Source organism: Calliphora vicina, chromosome 3 (genome assembly GCF_958450345.1).
Source record: "Calliphora vicina chromosome 3, idCalVici1.1, whole genome shotgun sequence".
Classification (NCBI taxonomy): Eukaryota; Metazoa; Arthropoda; class Insecta; order Diptera; family Calliphoridae; genus Calliphora; species Calliphora vicina.
Genome location: NC_088782.1, coordinates 111,076,461 through 111,098,801, shown reverse-complemented (window position 1 = coordinate 111,098,801; position 22,341 = coordinate 111,076,461). Strand labels below are relative to the sequence as shown.

The 22,341-nt window shown below is 33.6% G+C and overlaps 4 protein-coding genes across 4 annotated transcripts in view; 2 read left to right on the top strand and 2 right to left on the bottom strand.

Moving 5' to 3' along the window:
- Positions 1-8,457, top strand: part of LOC135953226 (uncharacterized) — a 30,888-nt gene extending 22,431 nt beyond the window's left edge. The window contains exons 3-6 of the mRNA XM_065503008.1: positions 2,991-3,205; positions 3,265-3,474; positions 3,534-4,274; positions 7,617-8,457. Of these exons, the coding sequence (XP_065359080.1) occupies positions 2,991-3,205; positions 3,265-3,474; positions 3,534-4,274; positions 7,617-8,282 (1,832 nt within the window). The 3' untranslated portion in view covers positions 8,283-8,457. The remainder of the gene's footprint in view (positions 1-2,990; positions 3,206-3,264; positions 3,475-3,533; positions 4,275-7,616) is intronic.
- Positions 8,458-11,325: 2,868 nt separating this feature from the next.
- Positions 11,326-13,517, bottom strand: ND-39 (NADH:ubiquinone oxidoreductase subunit 39). Its single transcript, XM_065503323.1, has 5 exons — positions 13,485-13,517; positions 13,152-13,285; positions 12,566-13,004; positions 12,141-12,506; positions 11,326-12,076 (listed from the first exon to the last, which is right to left on the bottom strand). The coding sequence occupies exons 2-5, from the start codon at positions 13,189-13,191 to the stop codon at positions 11,683-11,685; spliced, it is 1,239 nt and encodes a 412-aa protein (XP_065359395.1). The 5' UTR covers positions 13,192-13,285; positions 13,485-13,517; the 3' UTR covers positions 11,326-11,682.
- A 560-nt stretch (positions 13,518-14,077) lies between these two features.
- On the top strand, positions 14,078-15,643 carry Poc1 (Proteome of centrioles 1). The gene is made up of 3 exons (XM_065503791.1): positions 14,078-14,285; positions 14,345-15,108; positions 15,162-15,643. The coding sequence occupies exons 1-3, from the start codon at positions 14,165-14,167 to the stop codon at positions 15,588-15,590; spliced, it is 1,314 nt and encodes a 437-aa protein (XP_065359863.1). The 5' UTR covers positions 14,078-14,164; the 3' UTR covers positions 15,591-15,643.
- A 2,973-nt stretch (positions 15,644-18,616) lies between these two features.
- On the bottom strand, positions 18,617-22,205 carry Atox1 (Antioxidant 1 copper chaperone). Its single transcript, XM_065505446.1, has 3 exons — positions 21,977-22,205; positions 21,782-21,857; positions 18,617-18,990 (listed from the first exon to the last, which is right to left on the bottom strand). The coding sequence occupies exons 1-3, from the start codon at positions 21,980-21,982 to the stop codon at positions 18,857-18,859; spliced, it is 216 nt and encodes a 71-aa protein (XP_065361518.1). The 5' UTR covers positions 21,983-22,205; the 3' UTR covers positions 18,617-18,856.
- Positions 22,206-22,341: the final 136 nt, after the last annotated feature.

Below are 22,341 nucleotides of genomic sequence, written 5' to 3'. Positions count from 1 at the left end.
TGATCCCATCTTTCTTGATGTCGTTCCTCTATTACTTGTATATCTTGGTGAAATCTTTCATGTTGCTCCTTACTAACAATGTCTTTTCTTCATAGCCATTATGTTATTAATGATCATTTTGAGATAAAGACCTAATTATTTTGGATGGTCTTAAAAAGGGAAATTTAAAGTATTTTTTAAATGAATGCACAATATCACTAAATCAAGAGGTGATAGAAAAAACTACTTTTATATTCGTAATCAGCGGACAAAAATACATAAGTATCGTTATTTGGATTGTTCCCGTAGTTCCCTTTAGGAGCATAGGGCCTCAACAAAGGTTTTACATCTGGGTTTGTCGTTAGCTGGTGATTCACAAAAGCTTGCATTGTTTGCGGTTGGATGGGTTCCACGTTTAATTTTTTTCCTCTGGATATGGTTGCGGACGCCGAATTCAGCCTTATCTTTACATAAACGTGACTGTATGTCTTCACTGGAACAGCCAGAATAACACTCCCGAGATATGTGAAGGAGGTTACTGATTATATTTCATCGCCGTACAGAGTAAAAGGCGAACTCGACGCAGTGTTTGCGCTCATTATTGTTGTTTTACCAACATTAATCGTTAGCCCGCATTCGGCTGTCATATTGCACAATGCTTAAGCTGGCCACACACGGAATGATTTGTTCGCCTGATTTGTGATCGAAAATTTTCAATTACTTGTGATTTTGTTCGCGCACAGTCCCATTAACAAGTAACAAGACGTCGAACACGAACAAATCGGACTCACTTTAGATAACATTGCTGGCTGTAAACTGAGCAACATACTAGGTTTCATAAAGGGATTAGGGTGGCTATTTAAGGGACGTTCTACAGCGATTCCTAATCCGTAACAAGATCTTTCTTTTCTCTTTTTACCAAACGGTTTTTTACTCTTCTTTTACTCTTAATCTATCCTCACTTTTATATCTATTGAAGGGAATCACAATGGACCTCAAGGTCTCCGAGTGGAAGTGCACATAGTGTACACCCATTCCTAACCTAGATGACATATGGGAACTTTTATGATCGAAAAGACAAATGTCTTCCGCATAATCCAAGTCATCTAGCATTCCATGAAGACCCCATGTAATACTGGTGTTTGTTGAGGTAGCGTTGATCAATACATTATCCAATACAATGTTTATGATTATAGTTTTTAAATTCTTTGCACAGCTGAGACAATTTAGAAGCGTGCTCACGTTCCATGTTCCAATTCGTGATCCGTATTTCGTGCTAAAGGTTGTCGAAAATTGATCCGTCCGTTTTATCTTTTTTGAGGTTTCATTAATCAGGGGAATTTAAGATGGCCAGACGATTAGTCTACCGCATCCTGTCCTAGTTATTCTTCAAAATGAAGCCGCACCTAACATGATGAACTGACGTTTCCGATACACATTCATATAGAGAGCCGCTTGATGGAAGTACGACGCCCACTTCGGCGTCTACAAAAGAACCACAACTGTTTTGAAGAACTACTCTTATTTATTACAGAACCATGTTTGTTTTAAACATTTCCTATTATACAGGGATTCTTAAAGAATATTGATTGTTTTGAATAATCCCTCTTGCACAGGGGCTATTAAAGAACTACGATTGTTTTGAAGAATTCCTATTATACACGGAATACCGGGACTATTAAAGAATTATTGCAGAACCTGGAAAGTTTTGAACAAAGAGACTATAAATAATCCACGATTGTTTTCAACAATTTCTATCATAAAGGAACCATTAAATTTCCATGATTGTTTTAAATAATTCCTCTAATACAAGCACTAGAGCTTTGAAATATGATATCCTGTGAGTGATGGCCATTTTCTGCTTCGCACATACATGCTCTTTTTAACATATTTTCCATAACTTGACGCAAAATTTCGGTTGTAATGGACCATGTTTTCATTTCGAATGTTGGTTTTTAGTTGGGGAATGGTTCTTGGCTTGTTAATATACACTCTTTCTTTGAGATATCTCCAATCCAAAGAAAACTGTTAGGAGCTGTTAAATCCGTTAAACGTGGAGCCCAGATAAAATCGCTTGTGCGCGACTTACCAAAGCCATTGAGGCACCAGCAGTATGTGCTGTGGCTTCATCTTCTTGAAACGACAAGTTTGGATGGTTTTCCACAGTTGACCTAACAAAATTTTCCAACATTTTCCGATATGCAACACCGTTGACAGAGCTAACGGTGTCAATATCATTTTGAAAAAATATGGGCGAATTATCCTTTGGGCCGCTAGACCGCACCAAACAGTGGGTTCGGTGGGTGTATTTGTCGCTGATGATCTGTTCTTTTATTCTCCATAGCCCAAATCCTGCAGATTTGCTTGTTGACATAGCCATTTCATAGGAAATGTCTGGATTTTCCCTATGAGAAACGATAGACCACACCAAACAGTAGGTTCGCTGGGTGTATTTGTCGCTGATGATCTGTTCTTGGATTCTCCATAGCCCAAATCCTGCAGATTTGCTTGTTGACATAGCCATTTCATAGGAAATGTCTGGATTTTCCCTATGAGAAAATTTCTTTAATACAAGGAACTACGATTGTTTTATACAATTCCTGTTATACAAGGACTATTAAAGAACCACTACATTTTATTTAATACAATGGCTATTTAAGAACCATGATTGTTTTAAACAATTCCTCTAATACAAGGACTATTAAAGAACCACCAGGGTTTAAACAGTTAATCCAATACAAGGACTGTTAAAGAACTAAGTTAAATACTATTACAGAACCACAATTGTTTTAAACAATTCCTCTCATACAAGGAACTATGACAGAACCACGATTGTTTTGAACAATAAGATTTTGACTGAAGGTCAAAAGCATATAAATATAGAGAATTTAATAATAATAAAACCTGTTTATTACCAAAATTTTCAAGTATACTAAGCTGAAGGATAAATATATTAGATTAAGCTTAGCCCCTAACTTTTTAATTATATAAAAACTATTTTCTCTTTCCAGCCTCTGCACAAAATAACAATGTTAAATTTGAAACCACAAATTTTGATGATGAAACCTCTAAGATACGCTTACTTAAAGGCTTTATAAGTGCCAATGAAACTAGAAACTTGGAAATCTCCCTGCAACCGCAAACAATTTTAATATGTCGGCGCTTTTGGTTGGACGAACCGGCCACAGCAAAAGCCGATGAATGTAGCAAATTTAATTACCAAGAGGTATAAAATTGAAAATCCAATTTAAAAAATTAATAATAATAAATCTTCATTTTCTGTAGCAATTCTCCGTTATCAACGATGAAAAGTTTTTACAACGTGTGGACAAACAATACTTAAACTTGGAGCTGTGGCAGCGCATGAGCTCTGATGATGGCAATGGTAATTTGGAAGAAAATGCACAACCTGTGGGTATGGTACGCATGCCTTTGCATCAGTTTTTTATAGCCTACAGAGATGCAGCCATAACAAATCATTTGTGCAAAGGAAAGGTGTGTAGAATATATGAAATGAAATGTTTTAAATTTAATATTTAAATTTTATATTTTAGCTGCCTGTTATATCCATAGATGCTTGGTCTCCCATTATCAATTGCCAAACAGGCTTAAATGTAGGCGAAATTAAGTGCTTACTGGCTGTGGGCAGTGATGAACAAATTAAAAACCTTAAAGAATCAAGAGGCTTATGCACAACAACTACTTTTACCGAGAATTTAATACAAGATAAGGATTTCATAACCAAATTACAACCTTTACAAATACCCACAACTTCGAAAACTCATGTTGCGGCTAAACAAAGTCTTTCCAATGCCAATGCACCCTTATCGGCAGCAAAAATTAAAAAAACCTCGGATTTGTTGGACATGTTACAAAAAGTTCTTATGACCTCACCTGCAACAGCGACCGATTGTCAACCGGCCAGGGCTCCACCTCCACCATCCTTAACAGCAGTCGATGCTAAACACTCGAGTGCAGCCACTGCTTTAACACCTTTAAAACCTTCGAACGTTAAACTTTTCAAATTCTCTTTGGAAATACAAAAGGCCATAGGTCTTCCGTTAAATCCAGCTTCGAAAGCTAAAAAAGGCTATTCCAAGCGCAATGCCTCTAAGCGTTTTCCGCCCAATGAAGCACCCAGTTGTTATGTTACATTCCAAGCTGACGAGGGCCAATATCCAACATACAAATCTCATGAGGGCATGGTATTTGCCACCAATATAGTGGAGAAATCTACACAGCCACAGTGGCAGCAGCGTTTTCGTTTGGCCGCTTCCATAGATTATTTGAAAATTGTAAGTATAGTTCTTTTTTTTTAAGTGAAATATGAAGTTGAATATAAAAATTACGGACAGTGATGCTGACCACTATACTATCGAGGAAAATAGTGAAATTTTGAAGTACTATTGTCTGCAGAAAATACCCGCCACAATGATTGTTCCAAATAAAGAAAAACGTTCAAAAACTAATGACAGAATTCAAAACTGCCTAATTTCCCTGTCACAGCATTTCAGTAAAAAGGTCTTAGCACTGAAGCAGTGTTCTTCGACGCTAACTCATCTTACCTTTTCAGCACTTTATACCGTGCAGCCATAAGGTTGCAAATGTAACGCCAATTCCTAAAAGGGAGAGGCTAACAACCCTGAAAATTATCGCCCAATTGCAATTTGTTCTGCAATTTCCAAAGTTATGGAGTGTATAGTTAATTTTTCCCTTCCTATCGGAAAAATAGTGTCGTTCCATTAGTTATTTCTAAGGCGTTCGATAGGGCTTGGAATGATGCGCTTTTATGTGTAGGTAATAACTTATCTCGATTTGTATTGAGCCTTTTCAGAGATCGCATTATACGAGTTCTAGTAGATGTAATCTTATCAAACGTGTCTAAGATCAATTCAGGGGTACCGCAAGGCCTCGCCCTTTCTCCTACTCTCTTTCTTATCTCTCTAAATGACCCTATCTATTTTTTTGTAGATGATAGCAATTATAGACGAAGCCTCCTGGAGAGTGGGGCAATGATGCAAAACATGAATGTTACGTTTAAACAAGATCTTGTGACAATCTCTGAATAGAGTCGATTTTAATGCACGCAAGACTTAATGTTAACGCACGACAGATCATGTTGCTTCATCCGTTTTTATGGGTGGTGTAAATATTAAAGAATCAGAAGCTCTTGATGTTCTAGGCATGGGTATTAAGTGCGTTGCCTACTGAACAAAACACATTTTTCAAGTGTCGAAGGAAGCATTCATGTTTTCTAAAACGGTGTATGAAATATTTCACTCGATCTTATATCTTTACTATTTACACCAAATATATCCGACAAAATATCGAATACAACTCTCATGTATGGGCCGATGATTCGAAATGTGTTTGGGAGTTACTCTACCGCGTACAGGAGAGGGCGAATGTTCTTATCGATGGCAGTAGGGTTGGGTTTCACTGTTCTGCCGCTACTACAATGGACTGTTGTACTCTGGAACTTGTTCCCGAAACCCGCATTTTTCGGCAAAGGATTATCTATTTGTGGTCGATTACAGCTTCCTGCTGTAGTTGCTGTTGTTGTAGCAGCATGAACAATTTTACAATAATCAATCTGGATGTTCTGCATGTTGTTGTTCAAGTCCAAGAAATTGTGCTACTTCAACAGGATGGACTCATCCATAGGACTGAGTGAAGTAGGGTTGGCTGAACAGTTAAATAAGTGGAGGGTGTCATGAGTACCCTGACCACATGCTAGGCATAAGTTAAGGGCGGCACGGTCTATGCGGAACCAAACGACATTAAGTCTGTTGCTCCATCCTGATCTAAGTTGTGCCAGAACGACTCTTGTTCCACGCAGCAGAATCTTCTCGGCGTCTGCTATCGGTGGTGGGCGACATCCAATTACGACATTCATACGGTATCCTGCTACCGCGGAATTGATGGCGTCTCTGTGAATGTCGTTCAAAGTTGTCAAATACGATCGGTGATCAAATGGATCCTTCACATACCTCAGTATGCTCTCCTCGTATTTCCGTAGGTCCTGTCTGATATGCCTCGAGAGAGACTCCAATTGTGTGATGTTGAAGTTTTGGATGACTCCTCCGATGACATCCCAGAAGGAACTGTTGCCTCAACATGATGTTGTGTTCCTTGACCGGTAGAACCTTAGTTTCCTCGTAAAGGTGGTGTTCGGAGGTAATTTGAAGACAGCCTGTGACGGTCCTTAAGGCTGCGTTTTGACTGCTTTGAATATTTCTCCACTGAGTATCACTCAACGAAGCCGACCACACTGGAGCAGCATAGTTGACCACTGACCGACCAATTGTAGGTAGCTAGCAAGGTTGCTTTGTCCATACCCCAAGTACTGCCGGCTAGTGCTTTGAGGACCTTGTTTCTATTTCGTAGTTTATGCGTGATTGCAGTGGTGTAGTCCTGCTGTAGTCCTTCGTATCGCTTTCAATATAGAAACTCCCTCTATCCTCCCACCATAACATATTTTGCTAGTTCCAAACACAATGCATTGCATGAGGTAGGGGTCATACCCTGAGTGCTTTTCCAAGCAGAAACAAAGACAATATGGATATCTAATGATAGACATTTCAAACCACTTTCACCAAAAATGAATTTTCATTCAAATATTTTTTTCCAGGAAAAATTTTTTTGAAATTTTCGGAAAATGTTTGTCGGAGATTTCTTTATAAGTTTTCTTCTTAAAGTTACAATATTATTCAGATTCGTAGCGGTTGCCAAATTTGTTGCTAATTGAATTATTCCATTATATACATAGATTTGTTCGGTTTTAGCAACAGATAGTCAGTTGGCAAAGAAGTATTACGGTTGAAATAACCGAATTTGTTCACTCAACTCAAGCCACAGGTGAAGAATTCATTAAGTATGAATCAAATAGAAATTTTATGCTCTTAATGGTGCCTAACATTACTACTTTAAAGAATATTCATATTTAGAGAAAATGAGCAGCCCAATTATGAATAAAAATTCCCAGGGAGTTTTTCCCCTTTTCTCATTTTTTCTATTCAAATTCAATGGGAAAAAACTTCCGCGGAATTTTTTTATTCATAATTGGGCTAAAGGTTTTTGGTTTAATTTAGTATTAAAAAATTCCGGGGAAATCCCGGGAAGAAAATATTTTTTTAATTTGTTCACGGGAAAGGAAAAAGTCCGGGAAATTAGGAACCCTAGTTCAGTACAATTTCGAAACGAACTTCTGTTATTAGTGCAACAGGTTGTTAACTGTTAATTGTGCCAAAATTGAACGGATTTACTTGGGTAATTGCTGCAAACTATTTGAAATTTTAGAATTTTGTTGTTGTCATTGATAGCTTCTGTGACCGCAATTTAATGGAATATTTTCTGAGCATTCCATTGAATAGTCTGTCGAGGTCAGATGGAATGACATACAGGATGTCGCTCTTACAATATTTCAGTACTATTGGCAACTACTGATCAGGTTCAGATGGCAACATTTGTCAAAATTTATGAGAAAATCTGAATGTGTAAACTGGTTTCTTTAATCAAGTGCAGTTGAAAGGATGGATATAGTTTCTTGAAGACTTTGTTTAGTTAAATGAATGAAAAATATATAAGAAATTAAAAAAACTAAATTGTGTATTTTTTTTGCCCCATCTTCTTTTTAGCCCCAAAAACTGTTCATTCTAAAAGTATTGAAAAAATCTTCACTCGACATGGCTCAAGGACGCAGCCAACCTACGCCCATGGAAGATGCCATTATTGGATTAACAGCTCTTGATCTAAGTGCATTTGTAAGAGGTCTACACATTGCTGGCACCTTTAATATAGTCGATTTTAATGGACGCATTAACGGCCAGTTGTTAGTGCGTTGTCAACCTTTGGAGGAAATACCCCATGCAATAACAGCTAACACAACAGCAGCTGCGGCAGCTACAGCTTCTACATCAAGCGCATCTTCAGTCGATTCTGTAATCGATCAATTTGAACAAACTTTAGATTTGACGCATTTAAATCTCGGACAAGCTATTAAACGTAAATTTACCGAACTGGAAGGTATATCACAGCGCTTAAGAGTGCGTCTGGGAGATGTAACTGGTACAGAGCTACCAAAACAATTTGATTTACAGGCCTTGAACGCCTGGCAGCCCTTGGACAATGAGGCTAATGATAATGAGTTTGATGAATTTGAGCATGATCTCAATACAGCAGCCACAAGCGACGAAGAAGAGGCTTCTGCAGATAGCAACAAGCCAGCCGATGATCAGAAGCAGCTAAAGGACCACAAATACCAAGGGAAAACAGAAACTGACAATGTGAAGAGCAGTGAATAGTGTTTGTGGTTGCGACATACCTTTGTTGTTTGTCATCTCTGCACATTATTTATAATTGTTTTGCCCCTTATAACCACCACCTCCTTACATTATCAATATTTTAGCATAAAACCCTATTCATAGCACCTTTATAATAATAATAATAATGGCTTGCCTACTTTAGTAAACGAGTTGGTTTTATTATGACAAAAGACTACTGACTCGTATTATTATTATTACAGTATAATTTCCTAAAAAAAATAAATCTTCCTTTAATTTCAGTTTTAATAAATTTCTATTAGTGCTTAAGTATGTTGGATACAAATTTTATAGTCAACCGAAATGAAATGAATTTAATTCGAAAAGTGATTTATTGTTATAAAAATTATAAGTTTTAATTTTTTTTTTTTTTTACAAATTTTCTCAGTTATAATTTTATAAATCTAAATTAATAAATATTTTTTTTATTATTATTATTATTACTTTTTATGATTGTACTTTAATTTTTAGTTTTAGCTAAGCTTTTAAAACTTGTTTAATTAAAAAAATAAGTTGTTTATTATTTACTAAGTTCGGTACTTAATTTAAAATTTAAATACACAATACTTATTATTAAAATATTTTAGTCACTAGTATTACGAACAAAAATAAACATAAACTAGTATGTATTTATGTATATTACTTTTTAAATGTATTACATGGATAAAGTAATATTTAATTTAAAACATTTATGCACCGTATGAATAATGAATTATTCAATTAATGTTACATTATGAATTTCTAACGAAATAAAGATGAAAACAAACTTTCAATGTTAAAAAACAAGTGAATTAAGTTTTTAATTTTTCCCCTGATAAAAGTTTTTGACAGCATTTTTCCAAAATGAAAATCGGATTTAAAACTAGTATCAAAATTTGGAATTTTTGCTGAATATAACAGAACATAATTATGAGGCCGAACTGTACAGAATTTGATAGAGTGATTAATTTCTTATTTCGAAATGTATCACTATATACGAGTATAAATTATTTATTGACAATAAAATATTTTTCTGATATAGGGGTTACATGGGACCGATCCTCACAAAAGTTGGTAGAAAGATTTGGGTTCATATAAAACTTGTTTATGTACAATTTCATCACGATATTAATAACACTCTGCTCGAATTTGACATTTTTTTTTTATCAAGCGGGCACCCGGCGGGTTAAAATAATTCGATTACGCTGAATCCAGTGCTAACCGTTTTTTTAGGTTGGCTCTTGTTTTCCAGATATACCGTTATTTATATTTCTAAAAGTTTCCTCTATTTCCGAAATAACAGTATATCTCGAATTCCGTTTAATCCACTGGATGCCCCGCTTGACAGTTTTTTTTCAACTAGCAAAGTGGAATTATAAGACATTTATGAATGTTGAAGTCCTTTTCTGAGGGGGGCACCCGGCGGGTTAAACTAATTCGAGTACGCTGAATCCAGTGCTAACCGTTTTTTTAGGTTGGCTCTTGTTTTCGAGATATACCGTTATTTATATTTCTAAAAGTTTCCTCTATTTCCGAAATAACAGTATATCTCGAATTCCGTTTAATCCACTGGATGCCCCTCTTGACAGTTTTTATACCCTTCGCCATGAGTGGCAAGGGTATATATAAGTTTGTCATTCCATTTGTAATTTCTACATTTTTCATTTGCGAACATGATTCATACATCAATATGTCGGGAATTCTTCCGACTCGGTTGCTATTTAAAATCGGCCCACAAATGGCTGAGATATAAGGAAAAAACCGGGAAAACCTCGATTTTTGGCCTATTTTTGATCTATATCGGGATTATTAAGTCATTAATATAGACAAAATGGATATCTAATGATAGATATTTTAAAGTCCATTGCAACGATGTATATAAAGCTATAGTAAGTTGAACCTACAATGGGTCAAAATCGGGAAAAATATTTTTTAACCCGAATTTTTTTTTCATCAAAAATTTTTTTGTCAAAAAATTATTTTTACAAAAAAAAAAAAATTTAAAAATTAAAAAACTTTTTAAAAAAAATCAAAAAACAATTTCGAAAAGAAAAAATTTTAAAAATGAATTTTTAAGTATAATTTGGTGAAGGGTATCTAAGATTCTTACTTGTTTTCAACCAGTCCTTTTCTGAGGTGGTCCTTGTATGGGGACTAGGCACAAATGTTGCCCGATTTTCGCCACACTTTACAGTATAATTTCAGAGCACTTAGAACAAATTTGTGAACAATTTTATCAGGATTGCCGCATAATCCACATATTTATGACTGCTCAAACAGTTTTCCGGGATGATATTTGTATGGTAACATCATTGACGGATATTGTAGTATTTGTGGAAAATTACAGCTAGCTAGTTGCTTTCGTTTATGCCTTATCGTGTTTTCAACATACAGATGGACGGACGGATATAGCTAGATCGTCTTATGAGGACTCAGACTTTATACTAATGTCAGTCTGTGATAAATACTTTGGTGTCTTACATACCGAATGACACAATTAATATGGGAGGAAGATTGTTAGGAAGAACTCGTAAAACTACTCCAAGACAAGATAATGTAATAGCAAGAGAGTTTAAGAAATTGCGAAAAATAATTCCCGGAAGATTATTAATAATCCCAAATTGGAAATTAGTCCTTCAACTGTTATCCACTGAGCAAATGAGACCAGTTTTGGTTTATATCGCCCAGCAACAAAACCTCTATTTCTAAAAAGAAAGCTTACTACTCGTATACATTTTGCCAAAGAACATTTAAACTGTTCGAGACAGAAATTAAATACTTTTCGTATGAATCCAAATGTAATTTAAGAGTCACAGATGGGAGAACATTTGTAAAACGGCCGAAGGGAAAGAGACTGGAGCCCAAATACACAATTAAGACAATCAGATTTGGCGATGGTAATAATATGGACATTTTTTAGGGTATAAGAAAATATAATTGGTATCAATAATTGGTATCATAAAGTGCATCACTACTTTATGGAATGACAAACTCATATATATCCACACCACACATGGTGAACAGTTTAAAAATAAAAAAATAAATATTCTTATAGAGTTTTGAGTGTTACACTCAGTTTTTTTGTTTGTTATATATTTATTTAGATTTGTATTATGATTTAAATTAAATTTTTTGGATTTTTATCCAGACAATCTTCGCTATTGTTTATAAAATTTTCAATTTCACTTAAATATTCTTCACTAAACACACCATACCACAACGAACGCACCACCAAAACGATAAATAATAGTTCACGTAAACGTAAACGTTTTTCCTTCATACGACGAACCGGCCACCACCAACGTACCGAACGACTTTTCTTCTTCATATCAAAGTGGTGTGTGGTATCTTCTCCTCCGGCACTGGCAGCAGACCTTAAGTAATGGTGGCGTTGATGATTATTTTATGCGAACAAACGTTGTTCATCACGTGGTGCAATTGTTTGTGGAGGTGCTGGTGTTTCGAATTCATTCAAATCGGCATCATAGTACAAAGCAGCGCGATAAGGACGCAACTCCCATGGCACTTGATTTTCCATAGGGGTCAATTGTACACCCAAATCTTCCAAAGTGGGCACATTGTTGAGCACCTTATCGGTAACGCACTCCATTTCCAAGCGCTCCAAATGTAAACCACCCACAGGTTGGTTGGGGCAGATCATTTCGGTCATTTTAGTTTTTAGCACGAAAGTGGGATCGAAACGCATATCGTAACGTTGATAACCCCACCATTTCTCATCTTTACGCATAAGGCGATGGAACCAATCCACCAATTCGCTCAATTGGTAACGTTTAGGACTGGAAAAGAAAATTTGTGAAATTTATAATATTTTGTACATCTTTAATGAAAACAAAAACTTACCCCACAGCTTGATAAACCTTGCCAGCGGTATCGGGATCCTTGGCACAGTTAAGAATACCTTGTGCTACGTCGGAAACGAAAACGGGTTGTTTAACGGTACGTTCACCCTTGTACCACAAGGGCATTGAACGGAATTGGCGACGCCAGATATGGGCATAGTAACGCAAGAAACGATCTTCAGAACCATAAATGTCCGATGGTCGGATTATGGTGGCTTCAGGGAATTCTTCGCGTACGGCTTGTTCTCCCCAGTATTTGCTGCGCAAGAAATTGCTACCGCCATCAATGATGTGACTCTTGGGATGGGGATCAGCATTCAATGCGGAAACGTGAATCAAGCGTTCAACACCCACTTCGCGGCAGATGCTAAAGAAAATTAAAAAATATTTTACATTTCTGTAACCAAATATTTAATTCACTCTTACCGTGCAATACGACGAGCACCTTCCACATGAACATCATTGAATTTAAAATTCTTTGTCTCGTACTCACGACCCACCAAATTGATGACAACATTTGAATACTTGACTGCCTTGCGAATGGCTTCCTCATCGCACAAATGATAGAATTGGAATAAAACCTGGCCCAAATCGCCGCACACCTTCAAACGAATGGCTTCGGAATCTTCGCCACGGTAGGGCAAAATCATTTGAGTACCAGACTTACCCAACTTGTTGCAAACATAGCGGCCCAAAAAGCCAGTGCAACCAAAAACGGTAGCAACAATACCGTTGAAACTGCTGCGACCACCGGTACCGCGTTTCATGGCACCCAAGTTGGTGGTCTTCAGGGGACGTGGACTGTCGGATGAATAGTTGGCGGTACGCAAGCACAATACACCCAAGGCGCCATTGGTTTGTTGCTCTAAAATAAATACATTTTAATTAAGTTATCTCTGTTCAAAACTTAAATTTTTCTTTATGCCCACAAACACGTTACATAAGTTTTTGTTTCCATTTTTTGTAGCGATTTTGCGTTTGGAAACTCTGGGGTTTTGTCAATTTTACTTACTTGCCATTTGCACATTCCTCAATAATATAAGCGAAGCCATTTTTCCAGGTAAAGCCTACGCCAATCCCAAATTTCTATAACAATTTAATGTTTTTTCCTATTATTTATCGAGCCCAGTATGCAAAAATTGGCTCAAGGTGCATTTAATAAGGTGCCATCGGCAGCACAGCTGATTATAGAAATAGCTCGTACAAATGTCAAACTGCATATATAAAAAATATTCGCCCGTACGTCCGTATGTCAAACTCTATATATAAAAAATAAGTGAATTCGCCTGTATTTATTTCAATTCGCCACTGCTGTCACCTTGTTAAATACGCCTGGAATTGGCTCTTGCAGTGACTTCGTATGGGAATTAAATTCGCTGTGAACGATTATATCAAATGTCAAAATTGACAGTCGCAATTCGCCGCAAAAAGAAAAAAAAACACATATGATTTGGAGAAAAGTGATGCCACCTAGAGTTATTAGTAAATCCAACTTATTTTTAATTTTATCAAAAAAAAATAAATTCAGCATGATAAAATTTTTATTTTCCTTCATTTACATATTTATTTGCACATATATTGCGAAATAATTGTTCAAACTTTGTTTTGCATTTTTCAAAGAGTTTTCAATTTGCAAAAACAGAACAAAAGTAATAATGTTAAAAACATAAATTACGCTAAGTAATAGTTAAAAATAGTCCTAAATATGAGAAATTACAAAACAAAATTGTAATTTCTCTTTCCCTTGAACATAAATACAAGGTTGGAAATAAAGTTCCGTTATTCTGGCGACATTATTTTTTATGTTTAAAAATAAAATTACTCGTGGAGACAGGGGTTAAGATGTCTTATTAAAACATAAGATCTGGTAACTTATACCCCGATCTCTCAGCGCCCTCTCTCGGTTATTTATTTAAAATAAACGGATTTATTTTTTGACAGGCATTCAACAAAGCGCAAAAATTGGAAAAAAATTACAAACAATTCTTAACTATCAATACTTTCGTCTAAAAAAATCCACAAAACATGATAAATAATGAACAATTTGCTGATCCTTGTCTAGAAAGACATTTTACAGGACATAGTCAAGCCATAACGCAGGTGCGTTTTAATCCGGAGGGCACTAAAGTGGCAACCAGTTCTTTGGGTAAGTTGTAATACAGGCAAAATTGGATTTTTTTTTTATTAAATTCAGTCGCTTTTTAGATTCCTCTGTTATTCTGTGGGATTTAAAACAAGCGGCTAGATGTATACGGTTTTCGGCCCACAATGATAGTGTTTATGGTGTCAGCTGGTCACCCAAATCAAAATTGGTGGCTTCTTGTAGCAAAGATAAGACAGTAAAAATATGGGAACCCAAATTAAGAGGAGTGTCGGGAGAATTTTTAGCTCATGGCAAACCAGTAAGATCGGTTGATTTTGATCCATCGGGCACAATGGTGGTGACAGCTTCTGACGACAAAACTTTGAAATTGTGGCGTGTGGCTCAAAAGAAATTCCTTACCTCATTCGCTAGTCACACCAATTGGGTAAGAGCAGCGAAATTCAGTCCTAACGGACAAATGGTGGCTTCATGTGGCGATGACAAGTCATTGCGTATCTATGATGTCAACTCGGGCGAATGTATACGTTGCTTCACAGAGGAAAAGGGCATGGGACGTCAAGTGGCTTGGCATCCGGATGGCACAGTGGTGGCCGTAGCCATGACTTGTAATCGTATTAAGATATTTGATTTAGTGGCTCAAGAATTGATACAATTGTATCAAGTACATGTAGGACCAGTTAATGATTTGGCTTTTCATCCAAATGGTAACTTTTTGCTGACCGGTAGTGATGACGAGACAATGAAGATTTTAGATCTATTGGAGGGTAGACCGATTTATACCTTGACGGGTCATACGGGAAAGGTAACAGCGGTGGCTTTTAGTCAAGATGGTTCACAATTTGCCTCGGCAGGAGAAGATAGACAGGTGAGTAAATGAAAGAAATAAACAATTCCAAAAATTTATCTTTTTCTTTATAGCTTTTAGTTTGGAAATCCAACTTACATACTTATGACGTTTCTCTGTACGAGGCTAAGGTGGCACGTGAAACTTTAAATGAAAGTGGCATTGTGCCTCACGAACAACAATCGCCGGCCTGCAACATAACCACCACAAATGCCAGCGATCAATCTATAATTATTGATCCTAGACAATCGATGGCCTATAATAATCGTGATGAACATTTCCAGGTGCTTGAAAGTGAATATACTAAACACTCCATTAACCACACTACATCTTCTCCCTCCACTACCAACTGCTCGTCTTCAACTTCAGGCAGTTTAAGCTCTAATAGCAGTTCCTTGCTAAATTTCCCTAAAACTAAAAGTAGCTTTTTCGATGATTATGTCAATTCACCAAATAAGCAACATTTAGCGAATAATTCGAATGCTAGTTCGAAATATTTTTAATTATTTTTCTTTTAAATAATATTTTAATTTATTAATATAATTAAAGGACTGGACTAACCACCTTAAGATAATTTATACATATAATATAAACCAATATTATATAGCTTCATCTTTTTAAAGAGGTGGTAAATTTAATGTTTCAATTATTTTTCTTCTATAATTTTCTTGTATTATATAAATTAGATTTTATATATTTCGCTTGATTGGACGACATTTTAGGAATATTTTAAACCTTTGAATGTATTACTTTATTTTTAATAAATATTAATTAAAAATAAAATTAAAAATCCTTTTTTTAATAATTTTAAAAGAAAATTATAAATTTATTTTAAAGATTTGCATTATATCTCGGGTGTCTAGGTTAGTTTTTTAATACGTTAGTTAAACAATTATTTATTTCCGTTCTTGAAGACATTTAAAACCTATAAATTACTTACTTTTTTTTTTCGATTTCCAAGATTACAAATGTTAGCTCCAGAAGTAATTCACCTTCACAGGAGCTTAAAAATGATATGGCAAAAATTATAATGATGATTTATAGACTCAATGAGCGGGTAAATAAATTGGAACAACTTGTTAAATAAATATTCTTCTGCCCACTAGCTGAAAATGAAACTCATTTAATGTTGCTTGCTTTTATTAAATATTTATTTTTAATATTAATAAAAATTGAAACATTTAAAGGTTTATTTTTATATCTGTATATCATATATCGATCATAATCTTTGTAATAATTATTATTTGTTTGTTATTAAAAACTAATTAATTGAATAAAATTGTAACTTTTGAGAGCTTTTAGAAAGTTCAAAAGATTATTTTGTTTTGACATAATTGTATTGTATTTTTATTGGTTATGTTCCCGAACTGGACAGATTTACAGGTTTAGTGAGGACTAGTCCGAAAAGTACAGGAAGGTTTTCTTGTAAACCCTGCAAGTATTCTAATACTGGAACAAAGCTTTTATTGTGCCAAACTATTTTATGTTCCAGTACTATTCAGATTTACAGGAGCCGTATTACCACATTCGTGGTCGAATATTCTATCAAATCGAAAAATAAATTCGATATCGAAATTATAATAAAATGTACTAAATTTCTAACGATACATTTGACTCAATATCGATGCGGTAATTCGGTCCCATGTTTTAGTCGCAAATATTCAGAATTTTTTATGTAAAAACATATCATAAAGACTAAAGATGTAAATATGACTAATACGGGATAATTTTATTATATTTATTTTAAGTGGTTTTATATTTGTAAAGTAATTTGTTTTATGTAAATAAATCCATTAAATGTGTAAATTTTTTGGCATGATTTTTTGATTTTTTTTAATTCATCTACTTAATTGTAAAAATCCGGGGGAATTTATAAAATTTAATTGTTTGCTAATAAAAAAAGAAGATATTTATTTGTGATTTATGTTAAAATATGTTTATATCTTTTCGATTTAAGCTAAAACTTTCCACCCTGAATCAGAAACGAGAAACGAGAAACGGAGAATTATTTTTTATGAAAAATATTAAAAATTATTTTTTTTATAACAACTTTTAAAATTAATTTTCCGTTTGCTTTCGTAGCCAGTCTACTATAAAAGTAGATATCCTTTTATAGTAGACTTCCGCAATATATTTATATAAAATAACTATTAAAGTGGCGAGAAATTTATATAAAATTAATTTTATTTATTCTGCATAGGGTTCCTAATTTCCCGGAAATTTTCCATTCCTTTCGAATCGAATTAGGGAGTAACCCCCTGGTAAATATTGAAAACTGTTAATTTCCGGAAATTTGTTTCATTTATTTTCTCATTATTTTCTCTTAATATGAATATCCTTAGGAGTTTTAATGTTAAACATTTAATAATTCCTTTAAAAACTTAAAGTATTAACTCGACCTACTAAATAAGTTAATAAAGAAAATATCCTAATTAATTTGTTTTATTTCTATCCTTTTTCCGGCTCAGAGAGTTTAAACATCTCTTCCAATTTATCCAGCCTTTTCCCTCTTCACCCAGTTTTGTTTTTATTAAGCAACCGAACCAGGACTATATCCGATGTATTTATGAATCAATTATGTTTTTAAGTTATTTGGTGATTTCGGAATGTTGATTTCAACAGACAGACGGTCATGGCTATCTATAAGATTCGATATACATTGCCATTCCATTTGAAATTTCCTCATTTTTCATTTGCAATACCATAAACTACATTTATATTCTGGATCGTTAAAGATAGCGGATTCGATATAGCCATGTACGTATGTATGTCTGTTGAAATCTACTTTTTAAAGCCCCCAAATATCTTACATATATACATGATTGATACATCAATATATACATGGTTTGGTTGCTATTTTAATTCGGTAAAATCGTCCCACTATCTCGATTTTTTATTTATATCTGAATTACTAAGTCTTTAACATAGACAAATATGGATATCTAATGATAGACATTTCAATGACCTTTCGACGTATATAACATCATAGAAATTCGACCCACAAAGGGACAAATTCGGGCATAATATTTTTAACCCCGTTTTTTTGCAATGAACATTTTTTTATCAAAGTTTTTTTACTCTTAAATTCTATATTCACCAAAAATATTTTTTAATTGAAAAAATATTTTATCCAAAAAGAAATATAAACGAGATATATCATTTCGCCCTTATCGTGATTGGCTTAAACGTTTTGTGAATATTTAATATTTATACATATGTATTTTATAATACCTTTTTAGCTTGAATTGTATTCAAATTAAAAAAATTAAACTTCCTTATTTCATAAGCAGTTTTCTGTATGTTAAAATGTATGAAACAAAAATTATTATTTTTAAATATATAATTAAATACTTTCTTTGAATTTTAGCATTTCGTATTTAAATACAAAGAATTCTAAACTAATTGCTTTTAAATTTTAATTGGAATTTAAAAAATCCCATGACACTACATAACTAATAAACTGTAAAGATACTAAACATGTATTTTCTTGGAAATTGTGTTTGAAAGTAAAAAAAAAATATAGAAAAAATACGTTTTTAATTAATTTTTATAACAAAATCAATATACATGCAGTTATAAATATATATTTTATATTAAAATAAAGTAAATTGCTTGCACATAATTATATAGAGAGTAAATTATTTAAAAAAAAGTATAGTAGAAGTAGTGTTTTATAATTTATATTTTTTTAACGAAAAAAAAAGAGAAAAGTTTTTTAAACTTCTAATTTTAATTTAGCTATTTTGCGAAATTTGCAAAACATTTCGTTTCATTCTTTCACACCCACATATTGAGCCGATTTGCCGGTTTTCTTAATGACCTCTAATAGCTCCTCGCCTGATAGATTCGAGGTAACCAGCACAGTTTTCTCATCCAAGTCAATACTTACTTTTTCCACTTTATCTGCGAAAATAAGAAAAACATATTTACTGTTAACGTAATATATCATGATTAAATAAATAATGCACAATGTGTGTGAATAATAATAAAAAAAAACTAAACAAAACCAAGATAACAATTCTTAACCAAAACCAGCAAAGAAAATATTCTTTAAGCGATAAAGTTAATACATTTTGCGGTACGTGTTTGTTATCAGTTAGTAACAACAGCAGATATAGGTCAAAATACTTTTTTTAAAGAAAAATAATATTTGCATTGTTATTTACCTTTTGTGATTTAAAAGTTATATTTCTGTTCAATTGATGTCTAGACATACAGCTCAATTATAAAAAAACTCCCCAGGAGTTTTTTTCCTTTTCTCCTTTTTATACCCTTCTCCAACCCTATAAATTATATATATTCTGGATCCTTATAGATAGCGGAGTCGATTAAACCATGTCCGTCTGTCTGTCTGTTGAAATCAATTTTCTAAAGACCTCTGATATCTTCGGGATCCAAATTTTCAATAATTCTGACATGCTTTCGAAAAGTTTGCTATTTAAAATCAGCAAAATCGGTACACAAATGGCTGAGATATGAGGAAAAAAAACCACGACAACCTCGATTTTTTTCCTATTTTTGACCTATATCTGGATTATTAAGTCATTAATATAGACAATATGGTTATCTAATGATAGATATTTCAAAGACCTTTACAACGACGTATATAAGACCATAGTAAGTTGGACCTACAATGGGTCAAAATCGGAAAAATTAATTTAAATTTTAACCCGAATTTTTATTTTCAACAATAAAAAAATTTTAAATTTTTAAAAAAAAAATATTAAAATTTAAAATAACCAATTTTTCCAAAAAATTAAAGAAACTGCTAAAAAAATAAATTTTGTACTTAAAAATTTTTAAAATTTTTATTTTGAAGTATAATTTGGTGAAGGGTGTATACGATTCGACACAGCCGAATATAGCTCTCTTACTTGTTTCTATTCAAATTCTATGTTAAAAAAAACGAAAAGGGGAAAAAACTCCCGGTGAATTTTTTTTCATAATTGGGCTGATAGTGATGAGCCGTAATTGTAAAAGACCTGAGTCTGTTGTCTAAAACCTAGCTCTTGCAACAACAAAATACATGCCATAGTAGAAAAATAGAAGGTAGTTTCATTCTCTCTTTATTTTTTAAAATTCTACGTCTGACATGCATAAGGATTTTGACGTTTTCGTTAAAATAGTAATGCCATATCAATTTCAAATTTTCCCTTTGGGAATACATAATTTTCATTAATTTGAAAATTATTAAAAAAAATAAAAAAAATATTTACCCAACAACAACAACAGTTTATGGATATATGTAAAACTTGCGAAGAAGATTTGCCAAAACAGCCAATGGTGTGCTCCGACCATTTAGTTAAAAGTAATATTTCAGTTAAAACAAAGCGTGTGAGATTGGATATGAATGCTGTCCCAATGAACACAAGGTAACTTCAAAATACTATTTATTATATAAACATATTTTGGGATATATATCACCGATTATTACCGATCATAATCCATTAACTATGCACACTGGAGTAGAATCGAAATTATTTGGAAATAAATCTCGTATTTCTAAACGGCGTACCCAAGGAATATTCGAGCTTAAGATTTGAAAATGAACCCCACAAATACTTCAATGGCGGCGCTATGGGACCCTTCGACATGTAAATTTGTTAAACGCGTGCGATTTTTTTTTCCATCCGATTTCAAAGACTTTTTATATTTCCTGAGAGTGCTCGGCTAGATCTTGAAACTACATTCTTCCGTGTGCTACTTGTCTCTTATAATTAAACCTCCATTTAAAAGATATAAAATATTTACATAGTAATAAAAAAAATGAAGAAAATGCATATATATAAAAATAGTCAACGTGTTTTAATAAGTAATCGAACGTTAGGAATTGAATCAATAACTCCCAACACAACATAATACATTTTTATTTAAATAATAAATTAAATTACACATTTTTTGTAAAAAAATTCTCGAAAATCATAATCATTTTTTGGAGTGTGGCAACGCTTTTTATAATGCTCGCAAAAAAAGGAAACTTCAAAAAACCTTATTTTAAAAAAAAATTTTTGATTGAAACTACCTTCTATATTTTTATCATGATACATGCTATTCAATGAATATAGTTGTTGTGTCTCGTCTCTATGTTCTAAACTACTTAAAAAACAAACCTTCATCAAATAGCAGTTGTTAGAAATTTAAAAACTCCTGATTTTGACCATTGTTGGTCCGAATTTCTATGGCACTACATACGTCGTTGAAATGTCTATCATTAAATATCTATGATATTGTCACCGCCAAACTTGATTGTTATTTGTGTAGTTGGGGTCCAGTTTTCGGATTTATCCGAAAAGAGACCAGTTTAAATGTTCTTTGGCAGAAACCGTACGAGCAGTACATTTTTTAGAAATAAGAATTTTTGGCGGGACGATAACAACCAATACCAGTTTCATTTACCCTGCGGCTAACAGTTCGAGAACAAATGGAAATAAATCTTTAACTTCTAAACCGATAGTCCGATTTTAATAAAATTTGTGACACTCAATAAAAAAGTTCGTTTTACAGAAACTAGTAGTTAGTATTTTTTTTTAGAAAAGCAGTTACATATTTTCACTTTTTACTAAAACCTTCAATAAAAATGTTACTGGGTTAATTGCAAAAACAATATGTAACTTTTATCTGCATTGACGTGTCCATATCTAGAACTTTCATCTTAAACCACTTGTAAATATTTTAAAACTATTACAATCCTTACCTCCTAGTTTGCCCAATACTCTTTCCACTGCACCGGAACAACCAGAGCAAGTCATCTCCACTTTAAATTCATGCACCTAAAATTAAACAATGCAAATTATGCCATTTAATTAAGCATGCTAAAACATCTTGACCTTTTTAAGTTTTTGCATATATACATTGTATGTACATATATATTTTTATTTATTTTACTTACGGGCATTTTGCTAGTCGCTTGACTTCTTGACGAACCTGAGTTGGCTTGCAAATACAATTGTGGTAAGTTCAACACTTTGAAGCCTTTTACTTTTACGCGTTTAACCAAAGAAATTTGCGAGTGGGCTGGTTTTGTTTGATAAACAAATTAAGCTTTGTTGTTGTGTGGAAAAATTTCTGCTTAATTTTGGCACTTTTATTAGTTAATGACACCTTAAATTCAGCGAATGTGAAGAAGACGATTAATTGCTAGACGGTGTCGATTCTACAACAAGCATAACATTTACAAAAACCACTTGCAATTTGTTTTTGTTTATGTTGTTTGATTTGTCAAAGTATGCCTGTTGTTTTTGTATCGCCACAATA